The sequence below is a fragment of the Adiantum capillus-veneris genome, chromosome 13 (assembly GCF_014529385.1).
Source record: "Adiantum capillus-veneris isolate H3 chromosome 13, ASM1452938v2, whole genome shotgun sequence".
NCBI classification, from domain to species: Eukaryota; Viridiplantae; Streptophyta; class Polypodiopsida; order Polypodiales; family Pteridaceae; genus Adiantum; species Adiantum capillus-veneris.
Window position 1 is genome coordinate 82411745 of NC_140943.1, and position 20217 is coordinate 82431961.

Consider the following 20217-nt stretch of genomic DNA (forward strand, 5'->3'; position numbering starts at 1 on the left):
CTGATGGACCATGCTGTGCTCAGCTACGACCCTATGGAATGAACCAAACCTTAATTTTTTATGTTGGTTTCAAGATGGAAAGTCAATCGACTTTTCGAGCTCGACTGATGTCGAGATTGCTTTTTAAGTTTGAAATCTGTTTGAGAAATTGTTTGGTGATCCTGTTTGAAATTTGTTTGAAATGGATGGTATCTAGTTTGAACCTGTTTTGGTGCCGATTTGAATTTGTTGGACTCTGGTTTGATAACGATTTCAAGGATTGGTGATTTTACTCCCGGGCGGAGAAGTGAGAAATATTGTTTTGGTATTGTATGAACCTCGGAACGACGCAGGCCGATGCCTAGGGAGCGTTTCGTTGTATGTTTGAAAACCTCCAAACGACGCAGGTCGATGCTTGGGGAGCGTTTGGTTGTATGCTTGTAAAATAATTGTTGTTGTGACTCGCGGCCTGGACCTGGATGGTTATGCAGGAGGTGTATTAAGAAGTCTGAGCAGTGGTTACTCTCAGCACCTCCAAACGACGTAGGCTGCGATCTAAGGGGCTTTTGGTTGTAAAAGGCCTCTATATCTCCCAACCCGGACCTTTTTAGGTTATGCGGGAGGAGTGATGAGGGAGTCCTTGAATATCTCCCAGCCCGAACCTTGTTAGGTTATGCGGGAGGAGTGTTCATCGGCAGCTTTATGTTTCTATGTCTTGTAACATGCATATGTAAGCATTTGTGTTGCATTGTGATGTGCCAATTACTGAATATTCCTAATTGGATGAGATTGCCTGGGTATGTAATTTTAGTGCATCAAGACACCCGTGGAAGATCAGTACGGTCTAGGTGTGATGGCTAATTTTACTACGACGGAATATCAAGAGTTCCGATCTGGACGAAAGGAGAAGCTAACTCCTTAACAAAAAGAGCAAATTGATTGTCCCTCGGAATGTCCCTTGGAAATTTTTGAGCTAACTTGAGTTGTTTTACAGATATGTGGTAATCGCGGACGATTACTCTCTTTCAAGAAGGGGAGATGTCACAAATTGTTGACATCTCAAAGCCTAAAGAATGGAGCCAACTTACAGATGTCGATCGAGGGGCCTAAACCCTAAGAAGAACAAGTAACAGAAGAAGAAGTCCTACCAACTTATGGGGACCCCATCCGATGGGGCCCCAAGTGACATAAAGGATTAAAATAAAGCAAGACACACACATAGGAAAAAGCTGGCAGATTTTCGAAAATTGCGTTGGCATGATGACGTGGTAGGCTGTACGGATTTCCATAAATTACGCTGGCAGCTTTTGGCTTTGCTTTTTCAACCATAAGCTTTTGAGTTTTGAAGGCTTTTCATTGTAAGTGCTTTTCAAGCCAAGGGCCTTTAAACATGAGGTTAGGGCTCATTCTCTAGCATGCTTCTTGGAGAAGGTGTAGAGTCTGGAGTATCGGCTTGTACTGTGTTGATGCAATATAAAGAAATACCGAAAGGGGCGCCAAGGTTTGGGGCCAATACTCTCTGGGGTGGAATTCCGCCACTCCGTGTCGCATGTCGTCTCTCTCTTTCAGTTCAGCTTTTATTGAAGTGTTAAAAGTTTGTTCAGTCTGTTCTTTTCTATTGGCACGTGGTGCCCGCCTTGTGACACTATTGATCCCGATTTTAGAGATGTGATTTCAGGCCTTGCATTAGGGAAGAAAGAGGAACCATTTACTTTACAAGATGGTTATCTTCTCTATGGCAATAGACTATGCGTTACTAGCTCACTACCTGAGAAAATAATGTATGAATCTCATGCTCCTCCTTATGCAGGGCAGGGGGATTCAGTCTACCCTAAAAGGGATTGAAACATATTTCTATTGGCCTACCATGAAAGCAAACATACAAGAGTGTTTCTAAATGTGTGGTATGCCAAAAGACGAAGTTTGATAGAGGGAAGCAACCTTGATTGCTTCAACCTTTGCCAATCCCTAATTCACCATGGGAGAGCATATCCTGTTAGGGAATAAAGGCCTAAGTGCCTTGTACTTATTAACTTATAAGTTAAAAGACTTATAAGTGAGGGGGCCCAAGTGTGAATGGCCCCCTCGTCACTTACTCATATACTCAAAGGTCAAGCCCAAAAGAAAAATCGTGACTTTTCCCAAAAACTTCTACGAGCTCTCTCTCTCTCACGTTTTCTCTCTGCGTGAGCTTCTTCTGCGCCACTCTCCTCTTCTCCTTCACTCTCATTGCATAGAGTAGCAAGTGGGCTCTCTCTCCTGCTCCCCCACACATGGTATCAGAGCTTTAGGGTTTCCAAGAGAGCCAATTTCGCAACACAGATCAGAATTCTGTTCTTGCTCGCTGCGGGAAGGATATTCAACCGTTTTCGATCAACTCTGTCGCGAAGGGATCCTCTCACCGTGTAGAATCGACCTCCGGTGACAGTTTCCCCAAAATTAGGGTTTCAAAAACTGGCGAACAGCAGCCTATTTCTGCTGAAATTGACCAATTTCGGGGTCAATTTGATGCAATTTCATTAGGGCAAGTCTCACAGGTCAATCTTACAGGTGTTTCCACCAACGAGGTTCTGAAAATTCAGCAAAACAGGTGTTTACAGGTCTGATTTTTGCCCCAAAACAGGGAATTTCAGCAAGCAAATGAAGTATACACCTTGTGGAAACCTTTGGTAAGGGTTTGGCAGCGAATGTACGCCGTTTTGGGGTGATTTCGCGTGAAATTTGCTCGCTGTTTTTCTGTAACAGCAAGCTGTTTTTTGCCCGATTGCGCACATTTGGGCGTGTTTAGGTCGGCAAAACAGGGTTTCAGTGTTTGCAATCACTCAGAATGGCTTCTAGCAGTGAAAGTGGCAATTTGTTGCACATTCGCAAACTTGAAGGGGCCCATAACTTTGCTATATGGAAGAAGCAATGTTATAATGTGATGTTGCAGAAGAAACAGGCGAAACCTATTAAGTTACAGGGTGTGAAACCGGTTGATATGGAGGTTGAAGAATGGGAAGAAGTGGACGAGTTGGCTCGCTCCACGATCATGCTTTCGGTGTCTGACAATTTACTCTTCAATGTAGAGAATGAGCAGACAGCATGGGGCATGTGGAAGCGTTTAGACGAGTTGTATGCACAGCAGAGTGCTGCCAGTAAAGTGTATTGGCTTAAAAGCTTATGGATCTCCGCATGAAGGAGGGCACGCACATGTCAGTGCACCTCAATGAATTCAATTCTATTTTCAGCCAACTGACAGAGCTGAAATTCACGATTGATGAGGAGTTCAAAGCTACTTTTCTGCTATGCACATTGCCCGAGAGTTGGGATGTATTCCGGACAGCTCTTAGTAACTCAAGTGCGTCACTTAAGTATGCAGATGTAGAGAGTTCTCTCTTGATGGAAGAGATGAACAGGAAGAACACCATAGGTGGGTCTTCTAAAGCATTGCACTTGAGAGGCAGGTCTCAACAGAGGGAGAAATCTGACAGTAAGGACAGGGCACGCAGCAAATCTCGTAGGAAAGATGTTGTGTGTCATCATTGTGGAAAGAAAGGGCATTATAAACGGGAATGCTATGAGTGGAAGAAAGAGAAGAACAAGGGTGCTGAAACTGATGCAAAGGACAAGGGAAATGCCAAGAAGAGCACTGTGTTGATTGAGGAAATCAATGTTGCTAGTAGTTGTGACAGTGACAGCAGCACTGATGTACTCAATGCCTCTTCTGTGGATGCACATACCCTTGCTATGGGTTCTGATGTGGACATGCATACTTGGATTCTTGATTCAGGTGCCTCCTTTCATGTAACACCTCATAGGGATTGGTTTACACAGTACTCAGGTGAGGTGCAGGGCACTGTTTATTTGGGAGACAACTATGCATGTGACATTGCAGGTATTGGCAGTGTCCAATTTTCCTTTGCTGATGGTATGACTTTTGTTTTGCACAAAGTGCGCCATGTGCCACAACTCAAGAAGAGTTTGATTAGTACAGGGCAGCTAGATGATGCAGGCTATCACACCACTTTTGGTGATAGCAAGTGGAAAATTTGTAAAGGGGCCCGGATTGTAGCCAAGGATTGTAAATCCGACACTTTGTATCCTTTGCATGTATCTAGTGTGCGTGACCATCTTGTCGCCGTAACCGAGCAGCCAAGTGTTTCTTTGTGGCATGGCCGGTTGGGACACATGAGTAAAAGAGGAATGGAAACTCTGTCTCGTTTTGGCTATTTGTCGTGTTTGAGGTATGCTGATTTTTCTCATTGTGAGCACTGTATTTATGGTAAGCACAGTCAAACACCGCACAAAAGGTCTCTTTCTTTGAAGTCTGACAGGTTAGACTTAGTGCATTCCGATGTATGTGAAATGCCACAGTTGTCCTTAGGGGGAAAGAAATATTTTGTCTCGTTTATCGATGATGCTACACGTAAGGTGTGGGTGTATCCAATACGTGCTAAAAGCGATGTTTCGGATACTTTCAAGAAGTTTCTTGCGTTTGTTGAGAATCAAACTGACAAGAAGCTTAGGTCTTTGCGCTTAGACAATGGGAGGGAGTATGTATCAAAAGCATTTATTGACTTTTGTGCTACTAAAGGTATTAAAAGAGAGCTCACGGCTCCTTTTAATCCCTCTCAGAATGGAGTTGCAGAGAGGTTGAACCGGACTATCCAAGAGAAAGTCCGGAGTATGCTGTCACATGCTGCATTACCTCATGGTTTTTGGGCAGAAGCTGTGCAAACAGCTATTCACTTGATTAATCGCTCACCTAGCAAGGCTTTGGGTGGAAAGGTGCCTGAGGAGGTGTGGTCTGGCAAGCCACCCTCATATGCACATTTAAGAGTGTTTGGTTGTGAGGCCTATGTTCACATCCGGAGTGAACTGCGCACCAAACTAGAACCAAAGTCTCATAAATGCATTTTCCTAGGATATGGTGAGGATGGTGAAATGGGGTATAGATTATGGGATCCCGCATTACGGAAAATCATACGCAGCAATGATGTCATCTTCAATGAGAATTGCATGCACAAACAGCCCACAAAGGTCGAGGAAGTGCGCCGGGTTGTTTTTCGTGAAGATGTTACATATGGACAGCCAAGAAGGCCCAATGTTCAGCAGCCTTTACATGCTGAAAATGGTGCTGAAAATCAGCCCCAACAAGTTGCCATTGATGCACCACAGGTAGGGGAACAGGTTGATGCTCCTAGACCGCCCGTTGTTGCGATGCAACCGGCTGAACAGCCTGCTGTTTTTGATGGTTTACAGGCTGAAAATCCACCTGTTATGGATCATTGGGTGCGTAGGTCTACTCGGGTGACAAGGCCCCCCGATAGATATGAACCGTCTTTGGACTATGTCATGCTTACTGATTGTGGTGAGCCGTCTTGCTATAAAGAGGCTATGCAACGGGAAGACAGTAAGAAATGGTTCAAAGCAATGGTTTCGGAAATGCAGTCTTTGGAGAAAAACCATACATGGGACTTGGTTGATTTGCCTAAAGGGCATAAGGCTCTGCCATGTAAATGGGTTTACAAGACCAAGGTCACATCTGATGCTTCTTCTAAGTACAAGGCACGTTTGGTTGCTAAAGGGTACAAGCAAAAGCATGGTGTGGATTTTGATGAGATTTTTTCTCCTGTTGTAAAGCTTGCCACATTACGTCTTGTTTTAGGCCTGGTTGCTTCTGAAGATATGGAGTTAAAGCAAATGGATGTCAAAACAGCGTTTTTGCATGGCGATTTGCTTGAGATGATCTATATGATGCAGCCAGAAGGTTTTGTGTCAAAGGGGCAAGAGAAGAAAGTATGTAGACTCTTGAAGAGCTTGTATGGTTTGAAACAGTCTCCCCGTGCATGGTATCACAAGTTTGATACATTCATGAGGTCTCAAGGATACAAAAGAAGTAATTCTGATCACTGTTTGTATATCAACACGGCAAGTGATGGATCTCTTCTATTGCTGATTTTGTATGTTGATGACATGCTTATTGCGGGTAAAAACGTCACGGAGTTGGATGCATTACAGCAAAGCTTAAAGAATCGCTTTGACATTAAGGATCTTTGTGATGCTAATCATATTTTGGGCATGCGTATCTCTCGAGATAGACCTAACAGGCGTCTGTATCTATCTCAACGAGATTATGTTAATAAGGTGCTACATCGTTTTCATATGGATGGGGGAAAGGCACTTGGTACTCCGCTGCCTCCATATGTAAAACTGACTGCACATGACTGCCCAAACACAGATGATATGCGGGCTGAAATGGCCAAGATTCCTTATGCATCAGCCGTTGGCAGTTTGATGTATGCTATGGTTGCTACACGTCCGGACATTGCATTTGCGGTGGGAGTGGTAAGCAGGTACATGAGCAATCCTGGCAAAAAGCATTGGGAAGCAGTGAAGTGTATCTTGAGATACTTGAAAGGCACTAAAGACTTGTGCATTTGTTTTGGGAAGAGTGAGACATCTGTGCATGGCTTTACAGATGCAGATTTTGCTGGACATCCAGATTGCAGGAAGTCTACCTCTGGATATGTGTTTACATTCACAGGAGGTGCAGTTTCTTGGATTTCTAGACTGCAAAAATGTGTTGCTTTGTCTACCACTGAGGCTGAGTATGTGGCTGCCACTGAGGCATGCAAAGAAGCTTTGTGGCTCATGCGTTTGGTAGAAGAGCTTGGCATTAAGTCACCGGTTCCTGTGCTACACTGTGATAGTCAGAGTGCTATTATGCTTGCAAGGAATCCTGTTTTTCATGCCAAGACAAAGCACATAGAGGTGAAGTATCATTTTATCAGGAGTGTGCTTGATGACAAGAGCATTACACTTGTCAAGGTGCACACAGATGACAATCCTGCAGATCTTTTGACCAAGAGTCTTCCAGCAGAGCGGTTTGCATATTGCCGACAGATGATGGGTGTTGGATGAGTAAGTGCATGATCAGCTGATGTATCATAGTTAGTTGATTCTTTGATCTCCCAAGGTACATTGCCTTTAGGTGGGAGGTTGTTAGGGAATAAAGGCCTAAGTGCTTTGTACTTATTAACTTATAAGTTAAAAGACTTATAAGTGAGGGGGCCCAAGTGTGAATGGCCCCCTAGTCACTTACTCATATACTCAAAGGTCAAGCCCAAAAGAAAAATTGTGACTTTTCCCAAAAACTTCTACGAGCTCTCTCTCTCTCACGTTTTCTCTCTGCGTGAGCTTCTTCTGCGCCACTCTCCTCTTCTCCTTCACTCTCATTGCATAGAGTAGCAAGTGGGCTCTCTCTCCTGCTCCCCCACATATCCATGGATTTTATCTTTGGATTGCCTAAGTCTATCCATGGGAATACGGGGATATGGACGATAGTAGACAGATTCAATAAACAAGCTCATTTTATACCTATCAAAAAGACTATCAAAGCCCATCAAATGACAACCCTCTTCATTTCACAAATCTTCAAGTATCATGGCTTGCCAATGTCCATAGTGTCGAATAGAGATCCTAGAATGACCAGTAATTTCTGGAAGGGTCTCTTTGAGAATTTAGGGACAAGGCTAAATTTCTCTTCGGCCTATCACCCGCAAACGGATGGCCAAAGTGAAATAGCTAACCTAACAATTCTTGATCTACTAAAAGCCTATGTATCGGAAGTAGATCAAAGGTCAAAATGGGTTAAGTACTTACCTTAGTGAAGTATGCCTACAATAACACTGTACATACTTCCACGGGAAAAGCACGTTTTGAGGTGATTGAGGAAAGATCAAAAAGTCCCCTGCTACTTAAGGTACACGGGAAGATTTCGCTGCAGATGAGTATAGCCGAGACCTACAAGAATCTTTCCAAAAGATTAAGGATGCCATCTCTATCTCACAACAACGGCAAAAGGCAAGTAATGTCATAATAACTAATATCTAATTCTCCTAAATGATTTTCTCGTGTTAAACTGATCATTTAATATGGAGAAGTGCCAGGAGAGAAAAAGCTAGAATATTGGTTAAGCTGGCAAACCGGCCACAGTAGGGATCCAAAGGAGGGAAAATAGGGATCCAAGAGGGGGGCCATCTGCAAAAGAGCAATGTGCAACAATGGGCTTAAAAGACTCTGAGGTTCAGCCCATTAAGACTTCCAAAATGCTAAGGTTCCAAAATTCAAAGGTTGTGTCCAAAGGTCAATCACTAGGAAAATGGATGCTTAGTGTGTGCGCCAAGAAGACTTCAAAGAGTCCTACTTAGGAGGGGGCGAGCCCTGGAAGTAGGGGATGAGAGAGAAACAAACACACAAGCTTCCTTTACACAAGGGGAAAGAGGGACAGATGTCAACTCCCTAGGCCAGATACCCACAAGGTGTACTCAAATCCTATTGGATGGCCATGGAGGTGGGACCCATGAGATTAAGCTAGAGTAAATCTAGTTTAATTAATTTAAAAACACTTAATAAAAGAACCAATAGGAATTAAGCTCTCTAGAAGACTATTGGACAATCTCCCAAGGGGTCCAATGAGCATTCAACAGCCCAATGGCTTACCTGATTCCTATTGGCCAAGAGACAAAGGGGTTCAATGAGAGTTTAGTTGCATTAATTGATTACCTAAAGCTCTCACAAAAGGGAAAGGGATACACATGTCAGAAGGCTATCACTTATGCTCTTGAAATTCCATTGGCTAAACCTGGAGAAGTTCAATAGGATGTGAGCATGAGCAAATAGCAAGAGGGGTCGACCAAGAGAGAGAGGGGGCTGATTTTCTCGAGGCATTATTGCATACACACTCACACTAGTCCATGTGTGGAGTAAGAAGACTCTCTCTCTCCTTCTCAAGCTTTAATGAAAAGCTTATCACCTACTCCAAGCTTGTGAGAAGGGAGGCCTACACCAACAATTCTTGGCTTTGTGATGCAAATCCAACCAAGAGCCAAGCTTCAATGCATGTTCATCTCCTCTACCATGCTAATTACTAAGCTAAGCTATGCTAATATGAGTGATTATGTGAGGAGATGTACATCTTTCTCGTAAGACTACTCCTTCCTCCTCTCAATCTACTCTCATACCCCGCTAGCTCTCACCATCTTTGAAGGTGTGTGAGGTCTTGGGTCTGAGACCGTGAGTCATGACTGATGTTTTGAAAGGGGTAAAAACTCGCCGACAGCGCGTTGTTTTGCCCAAAGCGATCGTTGAGGCTTTTCCAGCTCTCAAGGTTGAGGTGACAGAAGCATCGTGTCTCATCCTTGCCTCTTGGGACGACCCCTTTGAGGTATGGACGAATGCTAGCAATGTCGCCATAGGTGCTATGCTTCAGCAGCATGGCCGTCCAATTGCATTTCTAAGTCGGAAGTTAAATAGTGCCGAAAAGAATTATTTAGTTTATGACAAAGAAATTATGTCTGTTATTCACTCTCTCAAGCATTGGAAGCATTTTCTGTATGGTAAGGGTTCACAGTTCGCACAGATCATCAAGCCCTCAAGTGGCTACAGTCTATGTCTAGTGCATATTGAAGTGATCGCCAAGCACAGTGGTTACAATTTATTGAGCAATTTGGTGATTTGATTGAGTATGTGCCTGGTAAAGCTAACCCTGTTGCACATGCGTTAAGTCGCAAAGGACAAATCCTAGCTCTTGAGTCAAGATCCAGAGTTTCTATTGAGGGTGTCTCTTTCGATAGCATCAAGAATCAGTATGCAGATTCCGAGTTTGGTACGCAATGGTTGCAAGCTATTGCTTTCCAAGGCACCAACAACTATCTCATTCGTAAAGGTTTGTTGTATTTTCGTCACCGTTTATGTGTGTTGCACTCTCTCAGGACAGCCATATTGCACGATGCTCATGAGTCATGACTCTCTCACGCGTGGGCATAAGGGAATGAACACCACTTTGGAAAAAATAGAAAGATTCTTTTATTCGCCTAAAATGCAAAAAGATGCGTTTCAATACGTCACACAGTGCACCATTTGTCAAAAAGTAAAAGCTTCTCGGGGTAAGCAGTAAGACCTCTTGTTACCGCTGCCTATCCTCGACAAGCCTTTTCAGGACATTTCTATGGATTTTGTGACTAACCTTCCACCTAGTTTGCATTCAAGGAATACTCAATGTTTGACAATTGTTGACCGTTTCAGCAAATTTTGCATGTTGATTCCTTGTAAGGCCACAATCACTGCACAAGATGTAGCACGGTTGTTCATTAAGCATTGGTACCCCCTCTGTGGTTTGCCAAAGTCCATCGTTTCAGATAGGGATGTTAAGTTCACGTCAAATTTTTGGTGAGCTCTCTTTGAAAATTTTGGCACAAATTGTTGACCGTTTCAGCAAATTTTGCATGTTGATTCCTTGTAAGGCCACAATCACTGCACAAGATGTAGCACGGTTGTTCATTAAGCATTGGTACCCCCTCTGTGGTTTGCCAAAGTCCATCGTTTCAAATAGGGATGTTAAGTTCACGTCAAATTTTTGGTGACTTCTCTTTGAAAATTTTGGCACAAAGTTAAATTTTTCATCCGCTTTTCATCCACACTCAGATGGTCAAACAAACATTTACAATTAGTTGGCTTTTGATGTTTTATAGTCATATGTGCATGACCAACATGCTCATTGGGTGTCACAAAGTGATGACGTGGCGCACAGCAAAAACCCTAATTTCTGCCAAAAACCCTAAAAATCTTGCAAACCCTAATTTCTGCCACAAACCCTAATTTCCGGAAAATCAGCTTTTTGAGAGACGCAAATCTCAGGCCAGAAAAGCATAATTGCTTTTTGTTGTTCTCATTGAGAGAGAGAGAGAGAGAGAGAATTTGCTTTTGCTTTCAGAAGCTCTCTGTGAGAGAGGGAAAAGAGCTTTTGCTTTCAAGCTTTTGGGGCTTTGCTTTTGGGCATCCCTTGTAACTTTAAATAAGTGGTTTGGGCATTCACTTCTCAGAGCATCTGGACGCAGAGTCTGAGAGTGAATCCCAAGCCACTCTCTTGTACTTTGAATTGATTAATACAAAAAGAAATCTTGAAAGGGGCGCCAATCTTTGGGGCCAATATCTCTAGGCACGGAACTCCGCGGGGCCAGTGCAAATCTATTGTGATCTGTGAATTGTTTGAAGTGGTTATTTGGTGCTGTCGCGATTGATTCTTGACTTGGAGTGTCCAAGTTTGTTACAGTGGTATCAGAGCACGGCCAATTTCTCTTCTACGAGAAATCCGATTCCCAAATTTTTTTCCGCGGCACCTATGGCTTCACGCAAGGATCAGTCGACTCCCTCTGCATCTGGAGATGCGGGCAAGGATCACAACGAAGATTCCGACAGAGAGTATCGCCCGCCTCGACCTACTCAGGCGGAGCGGCGAGAGATGGAGCGTCGCCAGTTGATCGGCGATGCAACGAAGATAATGCTCAATTTTGTGAAGGACCCAAAATTTGCAAAATATATGAGCGAGACTTCTTTTCAAGAAGTGCATGAGCAGTGGTAGAAAACCACTACACCCACTTCTCAAGAAACCTTCTGCTCACAAGAAATATTCAGAGAAGGAATTAGAAGAGGTGGTTGATGCACGGATTGCTCAGCTTTTTGACGCACAAAAGAAAGCCAAAAAGCACAGCAAAAACCAAAAGAAAAGCACTGACTTCCCGGGATATTTGGGTCATCAGTCGACTTTTGACAAGGCAAAGAAACGGAAGAAGCGTGTTCGATTTGAAGGAGTACCCAGTTCTTCTTCTTCTTCTTCTTCATCTTACAGTTCTTCTAGCTCTTCAGATTCGAGTGAAGAAGACAAAAAAGGTAAAAAGCGAAGCAAGAAACAAAGCTTCGGAAAGGGCAAGAAAAAGACAAAGAAGGCTACATCTCGCCCAGAGACTGACAGTTCTACTGAGGACTCGTCTACAGACAGCTCAGATTCTGATGACAGAAACTTTTATGCGAACAAGAAGAATTTTTACAAAGCTAACCAATATGACTTTCTCGAAGATATTCTCGAAGATAAAAGCAAGAAAGTCCGAGAGTTTAAGGAAGGTGGCCACTCGATCAAGTTTGATACTTTTTCAGGATACTCAAATGCTTCAAAGGCTTTGTCTTTTATACAGCAATTTGACATCGCTTTCGCGGGAGGACGCTATTCAGAGCACTCCAAGATTCGGAGAGCTGCCTCTTACTTTAAGGGGAATGCTCGTACTTGGTGGTCCATGCTTCTTTTAAACAAGACTGCGCTAGTTAAATGGCTGAATTTAAGAAGCTTTTTATTTCTTCTTGGTTGACGCAAGAATATGAACTAGATATACGAGCTGCTTGGAACCATCTTCGGGTGACCAAGAAAGATACAATCAATGCTTACTGTGAAAGATTCTCGAGCTCTTTTCTACCCACCTCTTCATTCAAGAAGATCTCGTTCAGAGAACAGATTGAGCGGTTTACCTTGGGTCTACCTACAGAGATCCGAGATCACTGCTTGGAACAAAAGTCAGCTTCTAGTCAGGAGTTGATGAGTCATGCGAAGCGGGGCTTTGCCATTCACTCTGGCAGTCTGACCACCCCACAGATGAGGCCATGACACAACGAGCCGAACAGACTTCTGGGAATGAAATTAGAAAGAAAAAAAGCAACCCAGAGAAAAAGGATGCACGACCCAAGCTTACTCCTGAGGAGCGAGCTCCCTTTATTAGAGAGGGGAAGTGCTTTGGATGCGGGAAACATGGACATACCTCCGTGAAGTGCCCTAAAAAGGCACAGAAAGAACAGAATGATAAAGACGACGATAGGCCTGAGAGTTCGAGAGCAACTGAGGAACGTGGCAGAAAAGGCAGATAGAAAAGCAGAACTGGTAACACATGGCGTGGGACCTGCACCGAATCTAATGAATGGAAGTACAAACTTTGCCGCTTTTGGGGCAAAGTGAAGGATCAGGAAGCTCTTTTGAAGGAGCCAAGGCCAACTTCTTTTCACTTGGAATTGGCGGCTCGATTTGGAATTACGCTCGACAGACTGACGCCACAGGCGGAGGTAGTTCGACTGGCACCCGGATGGGATGTTGCCATTACACCGAGCATTGGCAAACTTCTTTTGCAATCACAGGGGTGTTCAGGGCACGCGAGTGACGTTCTACTCAGGATCCCTTGGTACCACAAGAACTACGCCGTGGTTGACTACCGGGCGAGAAAGCGACTTTAATAAATGAAGGGCTTAGAGATTGTACTTGATGAACTTCGGTTTCTTACTCATTCTTTTGGGAGAGAACTGAACGATGGATAAAGGTTGAATATGTTTTGACCTGATCAAAAGAACGCCAAGATTTTCTGCCACACTCATGACGATTGCTTTTCAGAGGGCCTGAAGATCAAACCATTGATCTGATACCTGGAAGCACGCCACCGAAAACGGCCACCCATGTGAGCCGAGTACAGAATGAAAAAATTATGAACCGAGTGAAAGACCTCTTGGAAAAGGGTCTTGTTCAGCATAGTACTTCACCGTATTGCTCTCCACTGTTGTTGGATTTGTAGAAAGACTGATCTTGGAGAATGTGCATCGATTATAGAGCTCTCAACAAAATCACCATCAAGAACAGATTTCCGATCCCTAGGATCGATGATATACTCGACAAGTTACAGGGATCCTCGTGCTTTAGCAGGATTGATTGAAGAGTGGATATCATCATATCAGGATAGCGCCGGGAGACGTCTACAAGACAGCTTTTCGAACGACTTTTTGGGTTATTTGAGTTTTTGGTGATGCCTTTTGGATTAACCAATGCTCCTGCGACATTTAACCGGATGATGGACAAGATTTTTCGAGAGTACAGGCTATTTGTTGGCACTTTCTTTGATGATATCATTGTTTTCTCCAAGAATGAAGCAGAACACAGAGATCATATGCTTGAGAGATACATTTTTTTTGGGACACTTTGTCTCAGCAACAGGAGTGCAAATGGACCCGGCCAAGATAGAGACTATCGGTGATTGGCCCGATTTGAAGAATGTCCATGAAGTTGGAAGCTTCTTGGGACTGTGTTCGTACTACAGGCAATTCATACGAAAGTTTGCAGAGGTTGCTTCCCCTTTGCATATCTTGATACAGAAAGGAGTCCCTTTCTCGTGGGGATCCACAGAGGTGACTGCCTTTCAGACATTGAAAGAGAAATTGACTACAAGACCAGATTTGACTTTGCCGGACTTGCAGAAGTCATTTGAAGTATTTTGTGATGCTTATGGTCGTAGTCTGGGTGCGGTCTTGATGCAAGAAGGCCATGTCATTGCTTACGAGAGCCGATTGTTCTCTAGGCCGGAGATGACAGCACAGATTTATGAGAAAGAGCTTTTGGTGGTTATCCATGCTCTTACTCAGTGGCGGCATTACCTACTCGGAGCGGATTTTACTGTCTTTACAAACCATCAGAGTTTGCGCTACTTCTTGCCACAGACGCAGTTTTTGGAAAAGCAGATGCGGTGGGCGAACATCTTGTCACAGTTTCACTTCCAGATTGTCCATGTGCAGGGACAGAAGAATCTGGTGGCAGATGCTTCGTCTCGGAAGCCGTTGGTTCTGGCTATTTCCGCGATACATCATAGGAGCTTCGAGGATATGGTCGATCAATATGCCATAGATACAAATTTTGCAGATATTTTCACACAGATACGGGATGGGGAGACAGTAGTTGGATACTCCCTTCGGGAAGGCTACTTGATGAGAAAGACTATGTTGTGCGTTACACAGCCGTTGCGGGAAAAGGTTATTACCGAATGCCACTGTCCACCTTTTACGGGTCACCGCGGCATTGCTACCACTATGAAGGGGTAGAGAGATACTTCTTTTCGCCGAGACTCAAAAAGGATATGGAAGAGTTTGTGGGCAGTATGCCAAAAGGTCAAGTTTGACAGGCATAAGGCACAGGAATAGTTACAGCCTTTACCCATACCCACCCGCCCCTCGGAAAATATTGAAGGGATTTCAATTTTGATCTCCCGAGAGCACAGAACGATCACGATGATTTTCCGATTACATGGTACGTCTGAGACGATTGTCTCCGACAGAGACTCCAGATTTATGAGTTTGTTTTGGAAGGCAATTTGGGAGAACATTGGCACGCGGTTGCAGTTCTCGTCGTTCCACTTGCAGACTGACAGGCAATCTGAGATTGCCAATTCAGTGGTTTTAGATTTATTGAAGTCTTGTATCTCGGATCAGAAGACTCAATGGGAAAAGAACTTACCTTTGGTGGAATTTGCCTACAATAACAAGATACACTCTTCGACGGGGAAGACGCCATTTGAGATTGTTGAAAGTGCTGCAAAGGTTCCATCCTTCCTGAGCACGAAAGATTAGATATTTGAAGCGGATGAGTATTCACGAGATTTGGATACGGCTTTTGCCAAGGTTCGCGAGACTTTGCAGAAGTATCAAGAACGACAGAAAAAGGCAACGGATCGCCATCGTCGCGACTTGAAACTGAAGGAGGATGATTGGGTGCTCTTACGTTTTGAGAAGGCACGCCTAAGAAAGAAAAAGGGAAAGGAGAGGCTTTTTCCAAAGCTTAGTATGCGATACTACGGACCTTTCCAAATTACTGAAAAGATAAATGATGTCTCCTTCCGATTGAAACAGCCAGATACTTGGAGGATTCACAATGCATTGCATGTGAGTCTCTTGAAACCTGTTAAGGGTGATGTGCCTGATGATGGGGAGCCTGATAAGCAACCCGCAGTGGAAGAAAACAAGGAGACCCTTGTTCCTGAACAGATTTTGGCACATACAGATACGAAGAAAGGTAAAGTCCGAAGGCGGTTCTTGGTTAAGTTCAAGAACTTTCCTGCATTTGATGCGAAGTGGATGGAGGAGGAGGACCTAGCAGATACTCCTCGGATTGTGAAACTTTACCTCGATGTTTTGGTTTAGCATAGTCTACTCCAAACGGAACCCAGAAATTCAGCTTGGCCGAAGATCTAGTGCAGTGGGATGCACAAGAGGGGAGTTACTCCGCTCCTTTGTCAACAGATGCCTTGATTTTGATACTAAAGTCACTGATGTCTCTTTGAGCTTCAGGGATACTAAGAGCTAACAGTATTCTGCTGGATAACTTTATGAAATGGAATTCCTGATTATGATACTGACTTGTTCTTGACTTCTTGTGAGTGCAGGAACTCATAGACGAAATGACTGCAGCATTTTGGTCTACTTGATCTCGAATAGACATGGTTGCAATTGGGGTTAGTCAATAGGACATCGATGAGGTCCCGATTGGACCTAGATGTGATTGCTAGCTACATTGCCGATAAATCATGGTCTAAGATCCGAATGAATGTTGAATGTCATGTGATGTCTGGTGATGTCCTGTGATGTCGTGTGATGTGACTATCGATTTGATACATGTGCTAGATGTGTGTCCCTAGTACATAGGTACTAACAGTCAGTGTCTGCTAAGACGGTTTAAGGCTTCTATCGGTTTTGCAGGCGTAATCGCGGTGGATTACAATGCTTTCAAGAGGGGGGTATGTCACAAAGTGATGACGTGGCGGACAGCAGAAACCCTTATTTCTGCCAGAAACCCTAAAAATACTGCAAACCCTAATTTCTGCCACAAACCCTAATTTCCGAAAATCGCGGAGGTCAAAAAAAAAAAATTTGGGGTATTTTTGAGCGACGCAAATCTCAGCTTTTGGCCAGAAAAGCATAATTGCTTTTTGTTGTTCTCATTGAGAGAGAGAGAGAGAGAGAGAGAGAGAGAGAGAGAGAGAGAGAGAGAGAGAGAGAGAGAGAGAGAGAGAATTTGCTTTTGCTTTCAGAAGCTCTCTGTGAGAGAGGAAAAAGAGCTTTTTCTTTGAGGCTTTTGCTTTCAAGCTTTTGGGGCTCTGCTTTTGGGCATCCCTTGTAACTTTAAGTGAGTGGTTTAGGCATTCACTTCTCAGAGCATCTAGACGCAGAGTCTGAGAGTGAATCCCGAGCCACTCTCTTGTACTTTGAATTGATTAATACAAAAAGAAATATCGAAAGGGGCGTCAGTCTTTGGGGCCAATATCTCTAGGCACGGAACTCCGCCGGGCCAGTGCAAATCTATTGTGATCTGTGAATTGTTTAAAGTGGTTATTTGGTGCTGTCGCGATTGATTCTTGACTTGGAGTGTCCAAGTTTGTTACATTGGGAGCTCCATCTTCCATTAGTCCAAGCAATTTTGAATGATTCTTATTCCTCTGCCATTGGTAGAACTCCGTATGAGGCAACGTTTGGCCGTCTGTTCCAGTCACTTTTGACTCACTCGGTCAATCAATTGCCTGATGCCAATGCTGAAAGTCAATCGTTGAATGAGATTTCTGAGAGTGTGAAGCTTTGGCTAAGCAAGGCTCAGGAGTCGAGCACCCTAGTGAAGGGCCTTTTTCCATGGGGATTTAGTGGATTGCCTAAGCGGGGAATTTTTTATACCTTTATTTTTATCAGAAAGGGTCCCAAACTCTGTGAATCGCTATGTATACACATGTTTAAATAGACTTTCTACTGAATTTTTATTTGTAATCAGGGCCTTGAGTGGAGGTGAATAAAATCACGTCCTTTATTATGCACCCGTTCACGGGCCCACTTAAGTTAGGGTTTATTCCACTATGCGCCCATTCAAGGGTCCACTCCCATGGGGAGAACCAATTAGTGGGTGGCAACTAGCTTTGTAATGGGGTAAAAGATCCCCTATTAACTTGGTGCAGTGTTTCTAATCATATCAGGCTTTAAGAAGGTGAGAGAGTGTTGTAAGCTGATCCGGCCTAGTGAAGAGGTATAGAGCTTTCGTTGTATCAGTACTTAAGAGAGAGAGAGAGAGAGTGTGTGTGTGTGTGTGTGTGTGTGTGTGTGTGTGTGTGTGTGTGTGTGAGAGAGAGAGAGAGAGAGAGAGAGATCTAGGGAGAGGTATATATGTGTATGTAGTATATATACTTATGCATACATGTATATATACATATAAGTATATATATTATCTATACATATACATACCCTCTCTATTTTATATATAGATTATAGATATAGATATATGTATGTCTATGTGCGCGTGTGTCTGTAGTATGTGTGTGTGTCACCATCCAGAGCTCTTATCAGCCAAACAATGAAATTAGGCTGCCAGAGTACCAGTCCTTCAACAGCTGTAAAATGATAATAGCAGCAGGGAAAAACAAAATCTTTTTGACAAAGACTTGCTGGATGAAATTCTCTTTTTAATAAGAAAATTAGGAATACATGTACAAGCATTAGAAGGTTACCCATATTTCAAAGTAGAACTTACATTTTGCATACAAACAATCCATCATCGCTTTCTCCAAGTCCAACTGCAATTAAATAGACACACAAAAGCTTTCAGAACTCATATCAGCCTTCAGAACCATTAAGTGCACAAGTAAATAATGAGTTGAAGCATGGCATTATCACTACAATGCACTCAAAATCCAAGGTATGTAGTCCTGAGCACGTGATGCTGATTAGTACAGAGCTTCTTTGAAATCAATATGCAAAAGCTACATCCTTGCCATGAATTAAAAAATACATACATAAGAATTACAAGACTGAATGCCACTTTCATTAACGAGCTGACACAGCATTTTGAAGACTGTCAACCTTTTTCAAGAGCTCTCTTGAGAGACTCCCAATGTTAGTACTGAGAAAGAATGACAAGAGAAACAATAAAACTGATGTTGAACCTTGTTTTGAATTGAGAAATTGATGAAATTGGTGTCCACAAGCACTTGATAAGGAGGGCCAAGCGCAGTGTTATACTTGAAAAACAAGGCCGAGGATACATTTGGTCTGCAAAAATTCCAAACAGTGACCACGGATCAAAATCCCAGTAATGTAGCTTCTGCAAAGAAGTGTTCATATAAGCAAGAAAGAACATGAGCCATAGGCTCCTTCAAGACTCAAGTTATAGCCTCACACGTTTCTAGGTAGCTTTTCCTTCCCTGAATCCTTCTTCACAGCATTTAAAACATCTTGCTTATGCCTACAAGATCGCACAATGAAAGCAGTTAATTCCCACAGACAAGCTATTGAACTAGTCAATCAAGAAAACAGAATTCGAAACATTTCAATATGCATATTCTCTATAAGATCAGCATAAAGTAATGATGAAATGACAATGACTAACATCAAGCTTCGGCAATGTATAACAAACATAAAACTAATGTGCATTCAACCGTATTGCGAGCAGAAAATAGATACAAGAAGAAAAGATAACCACTTTCCGATTCTCCATCATGCAATAATGACCATAACCACTCTTGCATTTGACCATACTTGTATGTCATTTCCTGCTGTTTCATTTTAAGTAGGGCACTGCATGGCTAGTTTGTTTGTCCGGTCTGGTCACCTTTTTGTACAGCAATCTACAGTAAGAATGTGTTGCTCTTTTCTAGCTGCACGGCAAGTTCAGGTGCCTAATTTCGGGAGGCCTAAAAATCTGCATTGGAGGACTCTCTAGCAGTCCTCCCCTCTCTGATTTTCGGATTTGATCTCATAGATATTCTGAACTAGATTGAAGGACTCAAAATGAAAAGAAAAAACGACCAACCACACGTAACATTTGAGATGAATTAGAAGAGCTCACTTCTACAAGATTTATCTCATTTTACAAAGGCTCAATGTAAAAATCATCAGCAACAAGACGTAAGATAAAAGTGCGAAGTCTTGAATTCCTAAACTACTAATCCTAAGAGCAACCAACACACAAGGAATAAGTGCAATATCTTAGTTCCTAGGATAAGATTTGACATGAAATGAGGAGATCGCCTCTACTTCGATATATTTCAAAATAAAAAGCCGTACAAGGAATCATTGATAGTAATTTTCAAACAAGGAAGCTGCTCTTGTCAGAGTTTAGATAGGATCCTATCTATCAGGGTTGGCCAAATGGGCCCAGCCATGTTACCCTAGGGCTGGACACCCTAGACTTTCATTACGGTTTCTTATCTGGCCAGTTTTATCATTTTTCCACAGTTTTCCTTTTTTTTTAACAAGAGTCCCCTTTATGTCATCTTCATGGCCTCGAGGGGGGTTGGCTTGCCTAGGCTATACTTTAAGTCCAACCATGCAAGGAACATAGTTTTTCCATACGTCAACCGTGCGCCTCACTCCGGCAGGTATAGCCCGATATAAGCCCGATTCAGACCCCCCGAAGATTCCATACGTGGAATACCATACGGCACTAAAAAATTAGAGTGTATATATATATATATATATCATAACAAATAGCAATTAAATTTAAAACACTAGACTCTAGAGAGCAGCCCAAAGCCACATAATGCATTAAAACATCACAGAAAATGTAGAATCTAGCTAAACCTCAAG

At 43.0% G+C, this 20217-nt stretch overlaps 1 protein-coding gene across 1 annotated transcript in view; it reads right to left on the bottom strand.

Annotated features, from left to right (window-relative positions):
- Window positions 1-20217, bottom strand: part of LOC147444343 (PIN domain-like family protein) — a 131657-nt gene that overhangs the window by 99101 nt on the left and 12339 nt on the right. Inside the window, exons 2-4 of the mRNA XM_086526987.1 lie at window positions 18809-18874; window positions 18576-18681; window positions 18164-18206 (exon numbers count right to left, since the gene is read on the bottom strand). Of these exons, the coding sequence (XP_086383113.1) occupies window positions 18164-18206; window positions 18576-18681; window positions 18809-18874 (215 nt within the window). The remainder of the gene's footprint in view (window positions 1-18163; window positions 18207-18575; window positions 18682-18808; window positions 18875-20217) is intronic.